Below are 21,235 nucleotides of genomic sequence, written 5' to 3' on the forward strand. Positions count from 1 at the left end.
CTTGTAGTACAAACCACTAGCGGCCATTCGAACCTATGAAACCTTTTGATCACAAGTTGAATATAATTCTTACATTTATATGTTCAGTTGGCTAGCTAAAATTGTGAGGATTCGCAGTGTTTATTTTCACTTTATTTGATTTCCATTTTTGTCTAACCCAATAATCTCCAACTTAATAAACACTGTTTATTATCAAAGCTTTGCCATTAGGTTAGAATGAACATAATTGAATGTAGTTTTCAAAATATTTGTCTATTTCTTTTTAGAAATTCGAAAATATATTTCTGCACCCTAAACGGGTATTTGTGGGTTCACAGGGATTTGTATCGCTCAGAAACGTCGTTGAAAAGGTGTATAGACCCTACCCTAGTGCTATATAAAAGGAAAGGGATGTAACGAAGAAACCACCCAATCCTCGATCAAAGTTACAGGTCACCGCTTAAAATAATTTTAAGGTCCCGTCGAGGCCAACGGATCGAAAGCCAGATGATTTCCTTACAAAGTAAGCTATAAATGGTAACAATCGGATCATTATTTCAAAAGTTATACGCCACGAATCATCGAAAACATCTACCTCCGCAATTTCATGCCAAAGTCATACGGTGAAAACTCATCTTTTAAATTCGTTTATTAAGTCCAGCCACGTTGACAGCACCAAGTATCAAAGCATTATCGCAATTGTCTTTCTCTACGATTCAGACAACATGTATCCTCTAAACTCTACAAAGATTACACATTAGTCGTGGTGTTTCATGATCACACTGTGTTCCTGTCATTTAAACTAATGCATACTGTTCTCTCTCTAGCCGCTTATACATAAATGTCGAAATGTACTTGCAAGTATTACTTTCAGGATAACTCCCCAAATTTGCACCTCACTTGGGTGCATGGGGTTTATGTTAAAGTGAAATTCATCGATACATTTTCCCTGCAAACAGACTATACACCTCGCCGTAAAAATAGAAACACTGTGTTATTAAAAGTTCAAATAAAAATTCATTTGTAAATACCATTTCCTTATAAAACAAGGAATTGGAATTCAGTGTAACCAGACATGTTTGTGGTGTCTATGTTCACTTTCACTCCAGAAAATTCGCATAGGCTGGAAAGTAGGTCATTGTCTGAGCATAAAGATGCTCGATGTTTCGGGATGAATTTTCTCGTAATTCAGGGGGCGGTGTGGTAGACAAGTGGTCGGTTTGAGAGTGGTAATATATAAATCTCTGTGACAATGAGTTGAGGTTGTCACTAAATACATTTTACACAATGTTTACAGTTTTCCATACTCAGTAACCTTTTCTATCGCACGTGGGGAAACTCTCAAAGCATGCGCCGTTGACGCATGGTGCAGTCTCAGCCTCCAGTCGAAGGGCTTACTCGGCCAAGGTGTAATTTATTTCCTTCTGTTGTACTCTAACATTACTCTGTCTCACGTTCCTTGAACCAAACATTTTGCCATGGGTTCCTTTGCAATTTAAATAGATTTGTTTGGGACCATATATTTTATATATTAAGCATAATTTTGTCTCTTCTAACGTGCACAGAAATGTGTAAATATATGGCTTCAATTCACTGGGTTTTATGACACATTTGTTAAATGCCACATGTAAATGCGACATGAAAATTGTTTAAGCTTGTCTTCACCGTCACCAACTAATGAAAAATGCAAACTTACCGCTATGCCATCGGAACGTTCCATATGCTGTCCAGTCATTATTGTATCCTGCCTGGGAATGCCAACATATGTTTGTGGTTGTTTCAAATTCCTTACTAAATTCAACGATTTTTTGAAATGTTATATCTCATATGTTTATGATTGCTTAAATGAATCAGTCACCAACCCACATAAGATGAAAATACACTTCCATGGCATATGCACAAAGCCATCTCTCTCACGGTGCAACACAGCTCTGACAAATTGGGCGCTAAAGGTTAGGGTGGATTTGTACAAATCTCTAAGGTAATCCTTTAAGTGATGTGAAGTTTTTAACAAGACTAATGTCATGAACTATAACAGATTTAAACACACACACTGCCGCTTTGGCTGTAGCTATATGGTAGGCTGTTCATGGTGGTTGTACGTGCGCCTCCATAGATCTTTCTAAACTAATGTCATGAATGGCGTGTTAAAGTGTCAAAGTGCTCGGCAACGCATTGGTGTATATTCTTTTAACAGCTATGGTCCTTCCTGCATGCATGCTCCCATGTTCAATGGAGTTCAGCCAACTCCCTGGGGAACACACAACATCTACTTGGCACACAGTTTGTTTTGGCTAAAAGTGGGTATAAAACATTAGAAACAAGACAGATATGCTGATTTGTATTGATTTCAAATGAGTAGAACTACAAGGTAGGAGCATGCGAAATAGTAGACTGTACGTTTTGTCAGAATAAAGTGTTATTGTCCTTCATCATCGTCCTGTCCTGCACTGTCAGTAACATAATAATAATTCATCATCATCATCATCATCATCATCATCATCATCATCATCATCATCACCAATGAGGTGCTGTAGCTATGGCTTGCTTTTGTAAAGTTTGGAAAACACATCATCAGACACACTGGTCGAGCCTTGTATTTTCTTCAGTAATTCACGTGTCTTTGGACCCCACAGCATATGGTGCAGATAAGTAATAAATCAAGCATACGTCTCTTTTGCTCCCATGTTGCTGCTGCTGTTGCTGCTGCTGCTACTCCTTGAGAACTTCTCGTGAATGTCTTGTTTGAATATGACGGGATTACTCATGGGCCCAAACATATTGTTTAGAGCATAAGGGACAGGGATGCAAGTCGGCAGTCCTACTACTAAAGACACATTTAGCCCTTCGTCTCTGTTTTCGCTAAAATCTCTTTTAGCTATTGACAACACTTTCTCTCTTCAACCTGGCTTTAGCCTGTTGAAGGACTTGTTGGGTGGGCGATGGGAGAAAAAACGTGTCTGTAGAAGGGGGTAGATCCATCTTAACTTGCTTTTCGTAATAGATGACATAATCATCTACATTATTAAAGGGATTGGGATAGCGCTTGGTCTGCAAATAGTAATGTTGGCACATTTCTTAGAGACGTGGAATTGAACTAAAAATACAAAAATCTTAGGGTCTCCAGTATCTCCTGATCATTCTGCTGTTCCAGTTGAATATTGACTCTCAGGTTGCAGATCAAGTGTCACTGTCACGGCTAAACGGCTAGAGGAAGGTAGTGTGCGGAGGTATTTTCCAACAGCTGTGCACTTACCATGGCAAGAGACTTTCTTTTTTCTTATTCTTTAAAACATACGACTCAGTAAAACAAGAAATAAAACTGACCCGGTCTTACTCCATTATACCTTTGCCTCTACTACAGTATACTAAGCTTGCCTTGGTTTTTGTTGATGTTGTTATTTTCTCTAATATATAAATACAAGAGTGAGTGAGTGAGTAAGTGAGTTTAGTTTTACGCCACACTCAGCAATATTCCAGCTATATGGCGGCGGTCTGTAAATAATCGAGTCCGGACCAGACAATTCAGGGTTAAACAGCATGAGCATCGATCTGCGCAATTGCGAACCGATGACATGTTTCAACCAAGTCAGCAAACCAGAATACCCTATCCCGTCACTCGTCTTTTACGACAAGCATAGCCTACTTTTAAGGCAAGCATGGTTTGCGCATGGTCTGTGTCAGACCTCTCAGAACTCTCAGAACTCAGAACTCTTTATTTTCTAGAAACCGCCAACGGCGGTACATGAGATAAAAGTACATACATTTACAAGTACATTTAGAAGACAGCAGCTTACACGGTAGGAAGATAGCTATTTTTATTTTTATAAATGCGTTATTTCAGTAATTTAGAAAGGTTTTTATGGTTGCTTATGCTGGTAGTAGACAAGAGCTTTTTAAGGATTGACAAATTTGGAATCCTGGGTATTTTGTGTCCAGAGACTGTTGTTGCAGTTGGAGAAAAGCTTCACACCTGAATAAATAGTGAAACTCATCTCCAACAACGTTTGATACACAAAACGGACATTGTCGGTCTTCACGTGGAATACCCAACCGTCAGCCAGTCTCAATTGGCAAATTATGGTTAGATGTTCTAAACTTCAAAATAGGATAGTATATAGTGTTTGGAAGAAGAAGATATTTTTCTAAGATTGGTTGGGTTTTGAAGTATTTATAGTAATCCCCCTTAGAACGTGAATCAACTTGAGACGTCCAATTTGGAAAGAACTGCGCTCTGTAGGTGTTGTCGACCACTGAGACATGCCATGCCATGAGGGTGTCTCTACTCAGAATATTAATCGCTAATTCCTCCCAGTAGATAATTTTTATGTAGTTCACACGAGGTGTAGTACAATTGGAGTGAACCATTTGACCCACGTTTGGAAGGAATCCAGGCCGTCGGCGCGACGAGCTATCGTATTAAGTACATGTACAATCCGTTTGATTTCATTTTAGACAGATGAACTGCTCACTAACACAAAATCTAATAACCAGAGCAAACCCTCATTTTCCACAGTCGCATGAAATCGACAGACCAAGTTTAATGATTTGGACACTCGATTCAAAACGTTGTTTAACAAACAATCATTAATTTGTTGTCACTTTTCGTCGTAGTTTTTAAGATGGGGACAACTTGTTGGTAGAACACTCGGGTGTGCGAGAGCACATATGGAATGTAAATTTCACCACACACAAGTGTTGTATACCTGGCTGAAATTCAGCGTGGAAAGGTAGTGATAAAAACAGGAACATATTTAACACGTTTTACATTTTGCACCTGGTTTAAGTTTTGATTAACATATTCATTTCTCTTAAAAGTCTTTTGTTGGAAATGAATGACATGCCTTTGATGTACATCACAAATTCTTTCAAATCGCGATTGTCAAGACTTTGCACTAAAACTATGCGTCGTGTGGACGTTTGACAAATCTTTGCTTTACTTTACATCAAAATCGTAGTTGCTGATTTAAAGAACAATTAAAGTTTGATTTCTGTCTGTATTGAACAAGACTTGCTTCCACCGTTGTTTTTACGTTTACGCTGCACTCAGCTATGGTGGCCTAGTCTACCTGGCTTCTATTGTTTACTTCTCTACTGATGCCAGTATCCTACGGAATATTCTCTTATGTTAGTTGGCGTCTTGTTTACCAACACACTGGTGAGGTGACATAGGGTTTAACGTCGTACTGGAAAATATCAGACTCATGGCGACGTGAATACGTGTGTATGTGTGGCTGCTTATACTAGCCAAGACTTCGCCTGGTTTAATAGTCCTAGCTCACTGAGATACTAGCCCGCAGTTAATCAAGAATGATATTGAATACCCCACTTAGACACATTATAGCCCGAGCCGTCTTTGCTGTACCCATACCCAATGCACCACACATGGACCCAGAAGTAGCATTTTTAACGTCTTTTGGTATGACGCGGCCGGAGAGACGCTCTCCAAAGGGACCGACATACTGCGATGTTTCATCTGTTCGAGTCTCCATTGATATCTTAATATCCCATAACTTTTGAGCCTTGAATGTCGTCAGAATGGGAAATTCTGGAGATTACTGGAAATTCGAACTGATTTGAAAAACTTTTGATCAAATTTCGAATGCATTCCAAATATTCAGATGAATTCTTGTAACCTTTCCGTTTATTGTGAACATGTTCAAAACTCTCGATCGAGATACATTCGGTGGGGAAAAAATCAACCGCCATTTGAGGTACATTCGAACTGCATTCTAAGTACTTTAACTGCATTCTAATTACATTCTAAGTAATCTCTTTGCACTCTAGCTGCATTGTAAATATTCTAGACATACACGAGGGAGAAAAAAAAGTCACTTCAAATTTTATTTTTGACATTCCCTCTCGAATGGATTTCGATTTATGGATTTATTTATGTGACTGATTGTCCTTGATTTTTCACAGTTTGTCATTTCGATATAAGTGTGAAGGACTCTTGAGGGGAAGCACCTTCGGGATACGACACGACGTTGTCGACCATCAATCACACACACCGGGCACGTCACTAGACACATAAAACAAACTTTAAGGATATTTGGTATGTAAGAACTTAAGAACCTAGAGGGTTGTACTTACAGTAGTGATAGCAGTGTTCGTCACATGAATGTTGCATGAACTAATCAAACACGTGATTGACGAGAGGTCGTATCTATTTAATTTTCAATCCGTAAATTTACAGACTGCATAAACGTGTCATCTGAGCGTTACAGCTGCATCACGTGACCGTCCCCTGAGTGTATAAAAGAGAAACGGTTCGAAAAGGAGTTTATCAGACAAATTGTCACAGATACATCTACAACCAAACACTTCCAGAATGATGCTGCAAGTAGTACTACTCCTCGCTTGTCTGTCTGGTGCCATTGGCAGCACCAGTGCCTGTTGTCCTCCATCCCGTTTCAACGCATTCCAGTACGTCACCATTGTCAACTCTACCACAAGAATACGTGTAAGTATAGCTTCTGTTAATCTTCCTTGGCTTATGAAGAAACTCTCTTCTTTTCGTAGACTGAATCTGCGTGGGGATGGGCGGTCGGATAGCCTAGAGGTGAAAGAGCTAAGGTGGCGTAAAACCATACGTAGCACACACTGACTGGCATGGCGATATAATGTCATCATATTTTGAAATCATCTTTACCATTATGAAACAGAAAATTAAAATATAGCAGGAAAGAATTTTTTGACTTGTCATGTTTTGGCACACTCATTGACCGACAGAATGACTGCATTCTTAACAGAGAATGCTTGTTGTCTGGCAGTATAGCGCATGAATTGTTATTGTTATAATCGTAACTTATAACGTCAGGGTTTCTTTCGCAAATCGGCCCCTCTACCGACAATTGGCATTTTCAACCTACAGGCCCCGAGGGACCACTGAACAACGTTTGTATCTTACCGAACACCTCAATGTTAATTTTGAACTGTTTGAAGCATGGCTATCCGATCGTACACTTGTCTGCATGTGTGAATCAAACGATTCCAATCTTGCATCTAGCTGTTTTCCCCGCAAATATGAAGAGGCAAATCTTTTCATAGCCACAGTTAAATTTTGCAGACGAAACAAGTGAAATATATATCTCCCTTCCATCGATTTGCATTCGCAAATTATCGATAATTTCTGTCCATCAAGCGTGATTCAGTGTTATGCGTGATAAAGAAGTACTTCCACGAATGAGTTTCTATGGGGACTGGGGTACATTGCAATGTACCTCGCTCGTTAGTGGGGTACATTGAAAATAACAAAAGAGCGCTTAGCCAATCTGAAAAAAATGACATTTATTTGTGAGGTAAAATATACATAAATAAGCTTTGGGGTTTTCTTTTTATCTTCTTTATTACATCATAGGCTGGTACAGAAAACCGCATGGGTAATCGTATCTGTTTCTTATCATTCAGGATGTTTTGTTTTCCACTTAATTTACGTATTTAAATCTGTATAGAATTGGAAAAGACCAGAGTTCGTGAGATCTGCAGCTGTGTCAGCTTCGCACACACTAACAACCAATTTAAGCACAAACTAAGGACTCTGGTGGAAATCTGTGCATAGTGACACCATCACCCGACCCCTATGACGTCACTGTAGGGCTCTGGCGATAGAGTTACGTAACCTGTCTGCGGTTTCGTTTCCGGGCGAGAGAGAGGCAGACGGCTTTTAAGCGCTTGGTATTCACTAACCACAAGGTTTTTGTTTTGTTTTAAAAAAAATGGTGTTTCGTTTATGACTAACCAAAAGTCTTTCATATGCAGTGATGAAAAGAGTACCAAAAAATTGAGTTTAGTGGTCCTTTAAGGAAATGTCACAGAACCTATTTGAAAGAAGTGCGTGTAATATGATTTGGATTCTCTGACCTCAGCGTCTTTCTCTAACGTTTTAAATCTCAGAAACTGAAGCAGAATCAGAGTTGAATTCTGTTAAAATATGTTTATTTTTCGACCTTTTGTACCAGCATTCCACGTGGCAAAGTTAAGGAAATCCTTCACTAGTTCCATGGACTTCCTGACTGATAAAATGTTGGGACAAAGCATTTCAACACGATGAAGATATCCCCATGGACACTAAATCATTTATTTACACGAATGAGAATTTCTTCCCTATTTTCTCTTCATTTCATTAGTATTTCTTGTATCCACGCCTTGATGTCCCTAGAATATTGCTATAACCTGCGTAAACCCAAACTCACTCAGTCAATATTTATACATGTTTACGATGGTGCCACTGGTTGAACAGGATTCGCTTACTTTCATTCGAACACTGATTTCATTACTAATTGATAAAGGTTCACACACACAAACACACACACATAGATGTACTGCAATTTCGCTGATTACAACGTCAAAACATGCTGAGAGAAATAAATAAAGGAATCACAGAAAAATTCCTTTGATATTGTCCAGTTTCATTGTTAATATCTGGCCTAGAGTTAAAACATTTAGAAACAGGTGTAACATTTATCTTGTTCCAGACTGAGTTAGGCACTACTACAGTATTCTAACGGTTGGGGAGACCAGAAACATTCTTCACACATTGTACCCATGCATGGATTGGAATCTGTGTATTCGGTGTAGCAAGGGAACGCTTTAACCACTATGCTATAATACCGCCCCTGTTCAGGGCTGAAGCATTGACACTGTAATTGGGAGTTCTTGAAATGGCATGACCACCTTTTGATTTGCATGAACCTTTTTCACAAAATGTCTTTATTTTTATATTTCTACGGTGACATTTCACAAAATCTCCTGGACACATGTTTTCAGGGCTTGTACTACATGGTCTACGACGGTCCCAACGAACGATACCTCCTCACCGGCGACCGCCTAAATAATTTATATGACACCACCAAAGTAATCTACGACTACAAGAAGGTGAGGGGACAACCGATGTGCTTTACGACTGGAGTTGATTGATTGTTTGTTTGACGATGCACTCGACAATATTCCATCTGCTTTGATCGGAAGTGGATCATGCAGTCCAGGGATCAACTGCATGAACATTGATCTTCGCAGTTGGCATACCATGGCATGTGTCAACCAAATCTGAGAGACTGGATCCATGACAAACTATAGCATGGTATCCCAGTGGATAAGAACGAAACGGTTTAACTTACTTTTATGTAACCTTTCAATCCTTTGTTTTAAGGGTTAAGATTATTCTCTTAACTATTTTCAATTTCAAGACATATGCGTCTCTCTTTGATGATAATGATGACTATGAGCCCATGTCATAAAGACAGCTTATTTAACATTTCGAAACAATATTGTTTGTTTACAGGGAATTGCTTACAATATAGACGTGCAGAAACGCTCTTGTACAACATACCCCCTTCATGGAAAATTCGAGGATCAGGAGAGCGTTTGTGTTCCACGTAAGTCATTTCAAAGTATATATTTCAATGCTCTGTCCATAGATCACAATATTCGATCACAATTTAAAGTAGACACCCCATTACATTTGAAATTCTGAAGAGTACACTAAACGGCCGTGTAACGTTAGGAATAGATAGTGTCATCACACCATCAACCACTTGTTTACCTGGCATAGATGGCTTCTCAGCAGAAAATGGGTACTTGGTGAGATAAGTCATGTGACTATTAATCTTCTTGCGCCTAACAGGCAGCATGGGTTATCCGGGGTAGTAATGATCAGAATGTAAATATATACATGCACTTAACAGATGAAAATGATTTACGACTTCCTTTAGATTGCAAGAACATTGCTGATCCATTTGTGACCAATAATTTACATTTCGAAGTCTTCCTAGAATATTGTGTCAAACACCAAACAAACAAGCAACACACCACCTATATATGAAATGGCCCCATCCTGTCTTGACTTCAAAATTGCCGCTGTTCATTAAGCGGAAAATGGGTACCCGGCGGGTGCCGTTGACCATTGTCCTTCTAACGCCGAACGGACAGCTTGGGTTATTCGGGGTAAGAATGAATGTTTTGACTACACGCTTTGGTCAAGATATTAAATTACATGCACTCAATATAGCATTATTATCGTTTTCTTAAGTAATAATGTTCATTCTCAGGCGACGCTGTGTACACCGGTCGATCAGCCTACGGCTACGATCAAGGCGCGCTGGATTCATGGTCATATGAATATAACAGGACCCACCCCGACGGGAGGCACCAGAATATCGAGACAACTGTGACGAAGGAAGACTGCATACCAATAATCACCACAACGATCTCAACAGACGCAGCAGGTTGGTATGGCAGGGTAAGGGGTGAATGAGTGAGTTTGTTTAGTTCTACCATGCGTTCAGCAATATTCCAGCAACATCACTGCGGGTGACACCAGAAATGGGTTTCACACATTGTAGCCATGTGGGGATTCGAATCTGGGTTTTCGGCGTGACAAGCTAACGCTTATCCACTAGGTAGGTAACTATTTGACTGACTGATGGTAGTTAATATTTAGCGTCACATCGCAACATTTCAAAAGCAATAAATTCAGAATGTAAAAACCTCACGTCGATGAACAGCAACATATGAGTGAGTGAGATTTACGCCGCACTCAGCAATATTCCAGCTATATGGTGGCGGTCTGTAAATAATCGAGTCTGGACCAGACAACCCAGTGATCAACAACATGAGCATAGATCTGCGCAATTGGGAACCGATGACATGTGTCAACCAAGTCTGCGAGCCTGACCACCCGATCCTCTTACGGCAAGGATAGTCGCCTTTTGTGGCAAGCATGAGTTGCTTAGGGCCTATTTTTACCCAGGACCTTCACGAGTCAGTAAAATATGTAGTTATACATTATCATAAAGCTGTCAGCGAAGGATAGCAATCGGGCTACAGAGCGCCAGAAACTGATCGCCATGATTGAGGCCATATGGACATATATTACTCTTGAAACCTGCATAGACCTCAGCTGGATTTACATAAGCACTTCGGCAATATGGATGAGTGAGGGAAGAGGAGAGTTTAGTAAGTGGGTGGCCGCAATACTTAGTCAGTGAGTGATTAAGTGAGCTATCATTAGAACAGTGCTCCAGTAAATATGTCCTTACCAGTAATGTTTTTGTTTATTGAAATTGCTCTTCACTAACCCATGTTGATCGTAAGAGGCGACTAAGGAGATTAAGTGGTCAGGATCACTCACTTACTTGACACATGCCGTCGTATCCCAAATACGGAGTTAGATGCTCATGATGTTGACCACGGGGTTGTCTGGTGAAGTCACGATTATTTACAGACCGCTGCCACATAGTTTGAATATAGCCGAGAGCGGTGTTAAACAGTAAACAAAATGTCAAACTAATATATACTTTCTCCCCAGGAGGAAACTCTCTTCACATACTCGGATACAACGACTTCTATCCAGGCATCCGAGATATCAGCATGTTGGAAATTCCATCATACTGCCGTGCCTGATACTGTAAGTATATTGAAAATAAGGATCGCTTTTGGTAGTCCTGTGAGTCCAGTGCACCAGATAGTAACATATCACTCAGTAATATACATACAAACATTCACTGTGTGAAAAAAATAGCAATGTTTCAACGAACATCATATATCCACATTTCTGTAACTAACACAAATGTAATACCAAATACTATACCGGATTAGAATTGGTCTTCGGATTAGAATAGGTCTTCAGTAACCCATGATTATGAGAAGGGACTAACGGGATCTGGTGGTCAGGCTCGACTGACTTGGTTGACAGACGTCATCGTTTTCCAGATGCATAGATTGATGCTTGTGCTGTTGATCACTGGATTGTTTGGTCCAGACTCGATTACAGACAGCTACCATGTAGCTGCAATTTTGCAGATACGGCGTAAAGCTTTGCACTCAGTCGCAAATTGAGTAGTATTAAATACTTCCTTTTCTTGCTTTGGCAGATTCAAGATAAACGTATTCTTTTTCTGTGTCACCCATTCAATATTAGACACACTCTTGCGACCCAAACATTTGTGAATTAATTCCATACACTAATATTTGTATTTCAAGACGAGTGGTTGTGTCTGTTATAATAGCACATGGTGTTACATTTGATTAAGCTCATGACTGTGGTACAATTTAACATCTAAAAACGACTTTCGTACAAAAATACCCCAGTGGTTAATCGGGCTCGATTTTCCATATGGATACAGTATGTATCTAGAATGTACATGAGCCTATGTATTTTTTTTTCTGTTTCAGATTATTCCGGAAAAGAACGACCAGGAACTGTCGTGCGTCTCTATGAAAATCACTATGTTTTTTATATCAATAAAACTATTAGGGATGGCAATATTGTGGAAATCCGTAGATTTAAATGCAAATTAATTGACCCTGGACCCTGTTATGCTATATGTCTCTCCATACCCCCAGCTGACTTTCAGCTGAAATTACTTTCACCCCTTGCCATCCCTGTAAAAATACGAAAATGTGTCTTATTTTGTATTCATGCTTATCGAGAATGCAACACGTCTCAGAATCGGAGCCATACAATCCTGTGAACAACAGCATGAGCATCGAAATCAGCAGGTGGTATACGATGGCATGTGTCAATCAAGTCAGCGAGCCTGACCATCTGATCCCATTAGTGGCCTCTTACGACAAGCATAAGCTACTGAAGATCAATTTTCACGCGGATCTTCACGGGTGCTATGTGCAATCATATGTTTGAACAATTTCCAGTTCTACTTGGAAGGCACAAACTCCAAAGAAGTTTACATCACTGTATACATCACTACTTTCGCCTGGCTACTCAAGGAAACATGTAACTAAAGCAATACCCTGCACACCTAAATCTTCAAGAGTGAGTGAGAAAGTTTAGTTTTACGCCACTTTTAGAAATATTTAAGCAATGCCAGGGCGGAGGATACCAGAAATGGGCTTCACAAGTTGTACCCGTGTGGGGGATGGAACATTACCATCGAACGCTTTAGCCACTCTCCAACCCCAACGAACCTAAATCTTCCAGAACAATTAGCATGTGAGCAAATGATCTGAGCGTGTAACACAAGTCAAAACAGTGAGAATACAACAATCTCGTTGCCAGTTGACTAGGTTCCGTCCTATTGGGCAACCTGTAATGCAAAAACCAGTCCTGAATTTAAGACTAGTTCATATATCTGGATTCATAAATATTAATCATTATGATCCCATACACGTGAGCACTTGTATATTCCTTCAACACTACACTCCTTCTGATCCTTTCCAACACGTCGTACAGCGTGCACTGTCGTACAGAGAACTCTTACAAACGGAAATCCGGAAATCTCAAAACGAAGCTCTGTCACTACAAAGGTTTGCTAGTCTGGTACGGAAAATATATTATATCAATCTCGTTGTGCAGTATAGAACTACATTAAGTAAGCGTAACACATGACAAACACATAATAGATGTAACTAGCGAGCCAGATGCATTGTGAATCATTTTTCGTCCACATCAAACAGTGACAATCTGTGACGTCTTAGTTATCGGCTTTAGTCTTTTTACAATGAAAACGTACCAATGAATTTCACTTGAAGCACAAAAGTAAAAACGTCGAGTAAAGTGGATCACAGAATTGTATCCATCTTCCGCTAACAGTTGTTTACGAAACGATCATAAGTTCAAATCGCTATTCTTGGTTTGTATTACAAGGTCGTAAGCACAGTAACTGGAACAGTTAAAAACGGGCACGTGCGGTACATGATGAGTGTTGACTTAGACCAACACTACTACCTGTTTCATTTGTTGGTGTTTTATTTATTGTGCATACCCCTTGTAGTACAAACCAGTAACAGCCATTCGAACCTATGAAACTTGTTGATCACAAGTTGAATATAATTCTTACATTTATATTTTCAGTTGGCTAGCTAAAATTGTGAGGATTCGCAGTGTTTATTTTCAAAATATTTGTCTATTTCCTTTTAGAAATTGCAAAATATATTTCTGCACCCTAAATGGGTGTATCGGGGTTCACAGGGACTTGTATTACTCAGAAACGTCGTTCAAAAAGTGTATAGACCCTACCCTAGTACTACATAAAAGGAAAGGGGTGTAACGAAGAAACCACTCCCTCATCGTTTAAACTTAGATGTCACCGCCTAAAATATTTTTAAGGTCACGTCGAGGCCAATGGATCGAAAGCCAGACAATTTTCCTACACAATAAGCTATAAATGGTCACAATCGGATTATTATTTGAAAAGTTATACGCCACGAATCATCGAAAACATACACCTCCGCAATTTCACGCCCAAATCATGGATCACCCAATACGGTGAAAACTCACCTTTTAAATTCGTTTAATAATTCCAGCCACGTTGACAGCACCAAAAATAGAAGCATAATCGCAATTGTCTTTCTCTACGATTCAGACAACATGTATCCTCTAAACTCTACAAAGATTACACATTAGTCATGGTGTTTCATGATCATACCGTGTTCCTGTTATTTACACTAATGCCAGTAAGAAAGAATAGAGCGTGTTTGACCAAACTTGAATGAAAACAGAAGCATATATATTTATGAGTGAACATCTGTTTAATTTCGATAGAGTATTGAGTTCTTCAGAAAATGTACCATTCGACTAACACTGACAGACACATGGTATCACAGTCTGAACTTTAACACAAATCAACAAGTCTTCTTACCCCCTGACAACTGTCATCGAACGATGAGTCAATGGTGTTTGTGACAATCATTGGCTTCAATACACCCCAAACCACTGATGACATAAGACGACGAATGAGGTCACAGCTGGTCCGTTGCCATTACTGAAGGAGTTATTGAGCGTTGACAAGTTGATGTGGCAGTTTTCTGATTTATCGATTCTGGTAGTACCATAAGTATTCTATCGGATTAATGTCACAAGAACATGCTGTCTACTGCAAAACAACCATGTAAGCACAATGCAGAAAGTTGTTTGTCAATCCTGCTGCATGAGGCTTTGCTATATTGTGTTCTTAGACAATGTCACACGATTGCTGCTGGATAAATGGCAACACAACTCATTACAGAACTTATACCTATATCTTCGAGCCTTCACGTTGCCAGGAATAATCAAAAGATCCGTTTTTAGATTGCCTCAGAACACTACCCACACCATAGTGCTACCAGTCAGACGTCAACGCAGTACAGAGCTAAACGTTCACTTACTCGTCTGTAAACACAATCCTGGCTGTCAAAACTGTTCAACTAAAACCTACTCTCGTCGATGAACATCACACGTTGCCAATCACGCATCGGACACTCGTCTGGCCCATACCAATTGACGACGTCGGTTTTGAAGAGTCAGAATTAAAGCTGATGTGTTCAGAGGAAGGATCGACGTCCTGCGTTAGGATCGACATCGCCGCAACTCTATCTGTCAACTTATGCGGCGTCCTTTTGCTGTCACTGCCTTTGACGTAACCCTCATAAAACCACTCCCCGAATGAATTGTCCGGGCGTGGTGATCATCAGTGGACTTTGTCACACGTGATCGACCACTCCAGGGCCTTTCTGACGTATTGCTTGTTTCTCATATTCCTTGCATTCACTTCAGTTTTACGTTTGTGAATTTGTATGTAACACATTGCAGCTTACAGTTATTTTGGGGCACTAGGTTACTCTGTAACTTCTGACTATTTCACTGTCTGACAAGTATGAATTAGGAAGAAATTATAAAATGTGTGGATTTTAGGCCGTGCAATCACTGAAAAGCAAAGTTGTCTTCAATTTTCACTTGGAATCTGTAGATAGAAGCCCTGGTGACCGTTAATGCTATGCACTCTATTGGGGTGCGGTTATGAATGTACGGAAGGGTATTAGGGCCACCTTAGTGTCACCTACGTAGGATTTACTATCTCCTACATAGGACTTATTATCACTTACGCAGGACTTACTATCTCCTTCGTAGGAATTATTATCTTCTACATAGGACTTCGTATCTCCTACGTGGGACGTACTACGTTGACAAGATTATTGTCATGCGTCCAAAAAATGATTAAACTCGGTGAAAAATGGCAAATTCTTATCAAAGTTTTACACCAAAACGTAGCAGTTCACATGCACGATATTTGCACATGCTTTGAAGCAGTTTGATGAATTATCCTCGTGCAGTTAATCTGCATAAGGTTTGCAGTTGTTTCCCCCACGTTGGTGGAGAAATTCAGCTTCGTTGTAACCATGTATACATATATAACATATAGTGGGTGTTTTAAGTGAGTCTAGACTTTTGATGGATAGCGTAATTGTTGCATATTACTTTCATGTGTTGGACCGACCGTTATACTTTACTGAATCGCGTTCAGTTTGCCTTATTGGTATGCGTAGCTCTTAGTTGACTATTACATGTTGCACTTCGTTACATTTTTCGATTATGCCCTGGATATTTCAGAGGTCGTTGCACATTAGTCATAATCTGATTGCACAGACGTGTCTATCTACTTATATCATTATGCATATACAAACAACTGTTATAACAATCTTTTGCAATTCCGTATTGCTTTACGCCGCATTCAACACTTGTAAACATTTACCAAAAAATAAACCGCAAACGAGCGTTATATCTGATCCAACCTAACCTCATATGAAGACATACAAAACTTTCGGAGGACGTGTCATAACAAGAATTTCATATTAGAATTTTAGTAAGATTTACTATCTCCTCCGTAGGAGATACTAAGTCCTGCGTAGGAGATAGTGACACCAAATAGAATTTTCACCGTGGCCCTAATACGCTCCCGTACTTTCGCACGTATCATATCTAAAAATCATAATTTTAATCATCCTTGCGCAAGCAAAGTGTTGGTGAAGTACATTCCACAGAGGAGGATGTTTATATGGAAAACTTAAAGATTTAAGGTAGATGATTTTGAAAATGTAATGCTGAATGTTTCAGACCCGCCGTCATTTTTACTTCACACATGTCCAATTGTCTTCATACTGAATCTGGTGTAGTAACTCCCAAACAACTAATCCACCACTGCATACTGCTATCTCTCCAGCTGCTTATACATAAATGTCGAAAAGTACATGTAACTATTACTTTCAGGATAATTCCCAAAATGTGCACCTCACTTGGGTGCATGGGGGTTATGTTAAAATGAAAATCATCGATACGTTTTCCCTGCAGACTATACACCTCGCCGTAAAATTAGAAACACGGTGTTATTAAAAGTTAAACTGAAAATTCATTTGTAAAAACCATTTCCTTATGAAACAAGAAATTGGAACTTGGTGTAACCAGACATGTTTGTGGTGTCTATTTTCACTTTCACGCCAGAAAATTCATAGCGGCTGAAAAGTAGGTCATTGTCTGAGCATAAAGATGCTCGATCTTTTGGTATGAATTTTCTCTTAATTCAGTGGGCGGTGTGGTAGACAAGTGGTCGGTTTGAGAGTGGTAATATATAAATCTCTGTGACAGTGAGTTGAGGTTGTCACTAAATACATTTTGCACAATGTTTACATTTTTCCATACTCGGTAACCTTTTCTGTCGCACGTGGGGAAAATCTCAAATCATGCACCGTTGAGGCATGGTGCAGTCTCAACCTCAAGCCGAAGGGCTGTCTCGGCCAAGGTGTAATATATCGCCTTCTGTTGTATTCTGACATAAGTCTGTCTCACGGTCCTTGAACCATACAGTCTGCCATGGGCTCCTTTAGAATTCACCGTCAACAACTAATGAAAAATTCAAAACTACCGCTATGCCATCGGCACATTCCATGTGCTGTCCAGTCATTATTGTATCCTGGCTGGGAATGCCAACTTATGTTTGTGGTTGTTTCAAATTCCATACTAAATTCAAGGATGTTATTGAAATGTTATATCTCATATGTTTATGGTTGCTTAAATGAATCAGTCACCAACTCACATAAGATGAAAATACACTTCCATGGCATATGCACAAAGCCATCTCTCTTACAGTGCAACGTAGCTCTGACAAATTGGGCGCTAAAGGTTAGGGTAGGGTAGACAAATCTCGAAGGTAATCCTTTAAATGATGTAAAGTTTTTAACAAGACTAATGTCATGAACTATAACAGATTTAAACACACACACTGCCCCTTTGGCTGTGGCTATGTGGCAGGTTGTTCATGGTTGTTGTACGTGAGCCTCCATACATCTTTCTAAACTAGTGTCATGAATGGGGTGTTAAAGTGTCAAAGTGACCGGCACCGCATAGGTGTATATTATCATAACAACTAAGGTCCTTCCTGAATGCATGCTCCCATGTTCAATGGAGTTCAGCCAACTCCCTGGGGAACATACAACATTCACTAGGCACACAGTTTGTTGTGGCTAAAGGTGGGTACAAAACACTAGAAAAAAGACAGATATGCTGATTTTTTAATATTTCAAATGAGTAGAACTACAGGGTAGGAGCATGCGAAATAGTCGACTGTACGTTTTGTCAGAATTAAAATGTGTTATTTTCCTTCATCATCGTCCTGTCCTACACTGTCAGTAACATCATCATCATCATCATCATCATCAATGATCTTAACCCCTTGCTTTTCGTAATAGATGACATAATCATCTACATTAGTAAAGGCATTGGGGTAACGCTTGGCCTGCAAGTAGTAATGTTGGCACATTTCTTAGGATCGTGGAATCGAAATAAAAATAGAAAAATCTTAGGGTCTCCAGTATCTCCTGTTCATTCTGTTGTTCCACTTGAATATTGACTCTCAGGTTGCAGGTCAAATGTCACTGTGACGGCTCAACGGCTAAATGAAGGTAGTGCACGGAGGTATTTTCCAACAGTTGTGCACTTGCCACGGCAAGAGACTTCCTTTTTTCTTATTCTTTAAAACATACGACTCCGTAAAACAAAAGATAAAACTGACCCGGTCTTACTCCATTATACCTTTGCCTCTACTACAGTAAACTAAACTTGGCTTGGTTTTTGTTGATGTTTTTTCTCTAATATATAAATACAAGAGTGAGTGAGTGAGTAAGTGAATGAGTATAGTTTTACGCCACACTCAGCAATATTCTAGCTATATTCTGTAAATAATCGAGTCAGGACCAGACAATTCAGGGTCCAACAGCATGAGCATCGGGAATTGGGAACCGATGACATGTTTCAGCCAAGTCAGCGAACCAGAACACCCTATCCCGTCAGTCGCCTTCTATGACAAACATAGTTGACTTTTGAGGCAAGCATGCTGAAGGCCTATTCTACTCCGAAACCTTCACAGGTACATAAATTCAAGACTACTCACTAAATACAATAAGCCCTTTCAATCTTCCCTTTCAATTTTACCTTTACAAAAACACAAGACAGTGGGCAGGTAGAATGTATGAAGCTACTGTACAGTTCTATTGTTAAGCATATAGCTCTTGTGGAAGACCTGATGGTCTGTGCCAGAAGTCTCAGAATTCACAACTCTTTATTCTCTAGAAATCGCCAACGGCGGTACATGTGATAAACGTACATACATTTACATAACCTACAAGACAGCAGCTTACATGGTAGTGAGATGTAAAATAGCGATTTCAATTTTTAAATGCGTTAATTCAGTAATTTAGAAAGGCATTTAAGGTCGCTTATGCTGGTAGTAGACAAGAGCTTTTTATGGATTGACAAATATGGGGATTCTAGGTATTTCGTGTTCAGAGATTGTTGTTGCAGTTGGTGAAAAGCTTCACATCTGAATAAATAGTGAAACTCATCTCCAACAGCGTTTGATACACAAAACGGACATTGTCGGTCTTCACGTGGAATACCCAACCATCGGCTAGTCTCAATTGGCAAATTATGGTTAAATGTTCTAAACTTCAAAATAGGATAGCATATAGTGTTTGGAAGGAAGAAGATATTTTTCTAAGATTGGTTTGGTTTTGAAATATTTATAGTAACCTTCTTAGAACTTAAGTCAACTTGAGACTTTCAATTTGGAAAAAAAACTGCTCTCTTTAGGTGTTTTCGACTACTGAAACAAGCCCATTACATGCCTCTACTCAGAAAACTAATCCCTAATTACTCCCAGTAGATAATTTGTGATGTAGTTCACATGAGGTGTAGTTCTATGGGAGTGAACCGTTGGACGCACGTTTGGAAGGAATCCAGGCCGTCGTCGTGACGAAGTAACGTATTAAGTACAATCCGTTTGATTTCATTTTAGACAGATGAACTGCTCACTAACACAAAATATAATAACCACAGCAAACCCGCATTTTTCACAGTCGCATGAAATCGACAGACCAAGTTTAATGATTTGGACACTCGATTCAAAACGTTGTTAAGAAACGATCATTATTTTGTTGTCACTTTTCGTCGTATTTTTTTAAGATTGGGACAACTTGCTGGTAGAACAGTTGGGTGTGCGAGCTGCACATGTGGAACGTAAATTTCACCACACACCGTTGTTCTATGCATGGTTGAATTTCAATGTGGAAAGGTAGCGATAAAAACAGGAACATATTTAACACGTTTCACATTTTGCACCTGGTTTAGGTTTCGATTAACATATCCATTTCTCTTAAAAGTCCTTTGCTGGAAATGAACGACATGCCTTTGATATACATCACAAATTCTTTCAAATCGTGATTGTCAAGACTTTGCACTAAAACTTATTTCGCAAATTTAGTTCTCTAAAATGCATCGTCTGGACTTCTGACAAGTCTATACTTTACTTACATCAAAATCGTATTTGCTGATTTAAAGAACAATTAAAGTTTGCTTGTCTGTCTGTATTGAACAAGACTTGCTTCCACCGTTGTTTTTACGTTTACGCTGCACTCAGCTATGGGGGCCTAGTCTGCCAGGCTTCTATTGTTTACTTCTCTACTGATGCCCATATCCTACGGAATATTCTCTTATGTTAGTTGGCATCTTGTTTACCAGCACACTGGTGAGGCGAAATAGGGTTTAACGTCTTACTGGAAAATATCAGACTCACGGCGACGTGCATGCGTGTGTATGTGTGGCTGCTTATACTAGTCAAGACTTCGCCCGGTTTAATAGTCCTACCTCACTGAGATACTACGCCACAGTTAATCACGAATGATATTGAATACCCCACTTAGACACATTGTAGCCCGAGCCGTCCTTCCTATACCCACACCCTAAGGGCCACACATGGACCAAGAAGTACCGTATTCTGTTCTTAATTTTAACTATACGGATGAATTCTTGTGACATTCCCGTTTAATGTGAACATGTTCAAAATCGAGATCGATCGATCGAGATACATTCGGTATGGAAAAAATCACCCGCCAATTGAGGTACATTCGAACTGCATTCTAAGTACTCTAACTGCACTCTATTTACATTCTAAGTATTCTTTTTGCACTCTAACTGCATTGTAAATATTCT

The 21,235-nt window shown here is 39.5% G+C and overlaps 1 protein-coding gene across 1 annotated transcript; it reads left to right on the forward strand.

Moving 5' to 3' along the window:
• Positions 1–6,282: 6,282 nt before the first annotated feature.
• Positions 6,283–12,380, forward strand: LOC137268314 (ependymin-related protein 2-like). Its single transcript, XM_067802865.1, has 6 exons — positions 6,283–6,442; positions 8,749–8,856; positions 9,263–9,356; positions 10,029–10,205; positions 11,288–11,386; positions 12,154–12,380. Exons 1-5 carry the CDS (start codon positions 6,311–6,313, stop codon positions 11,380–11,382), a joined length of 606 nt encoding a protein of 201 aa, XP_067658966.1. The 5' UTR covers positions 6,283–6,310; the 3' UTR covers positions 11,383–11,386; positions 12,154–12,380.
• The last annotated feature ends 8,855 nt before the right edge of the window (positions 12,381–21,235 follow it).

This window comes from Haliotis asinina, chromosome 16, assembly GCF_037392515.1.
Source record: "Haliotis asinina isolate JCU_RB_2024 chromosome 16, JCU_Hal_asi_v2, whole genome shotgun sequence".
Lineage (NCBI taxonomy): Eukaryota > Metazoa > Mollusca > Gastropoda > Lepetellida > Haliotidae > Haliotis > Haliotis asinina.

Coding starts and splice junctions, on each gene's coding strand:
- LOC137268314 (XM_067802865.1), top strand. CDS start 6,311: ATGATGCTGCAAGTAGTACTACTCCTCGCTTGTCTGTCTGGTGCCATT. Junction 6,443..8,748: donor ACTCTACCACAAGAATACGT/GTAAGTATAGCT, acceptor ACATGTTTTCAG/GGCTTGTACTACATGGTCTA. Junction 9,357..10,028: donor GGAGAGCGTTTGTGTTCCAC/GTAAGTCATTTC, acceptor GTTCATTCTCAG/GCGACGCTGTGTACACCGGT.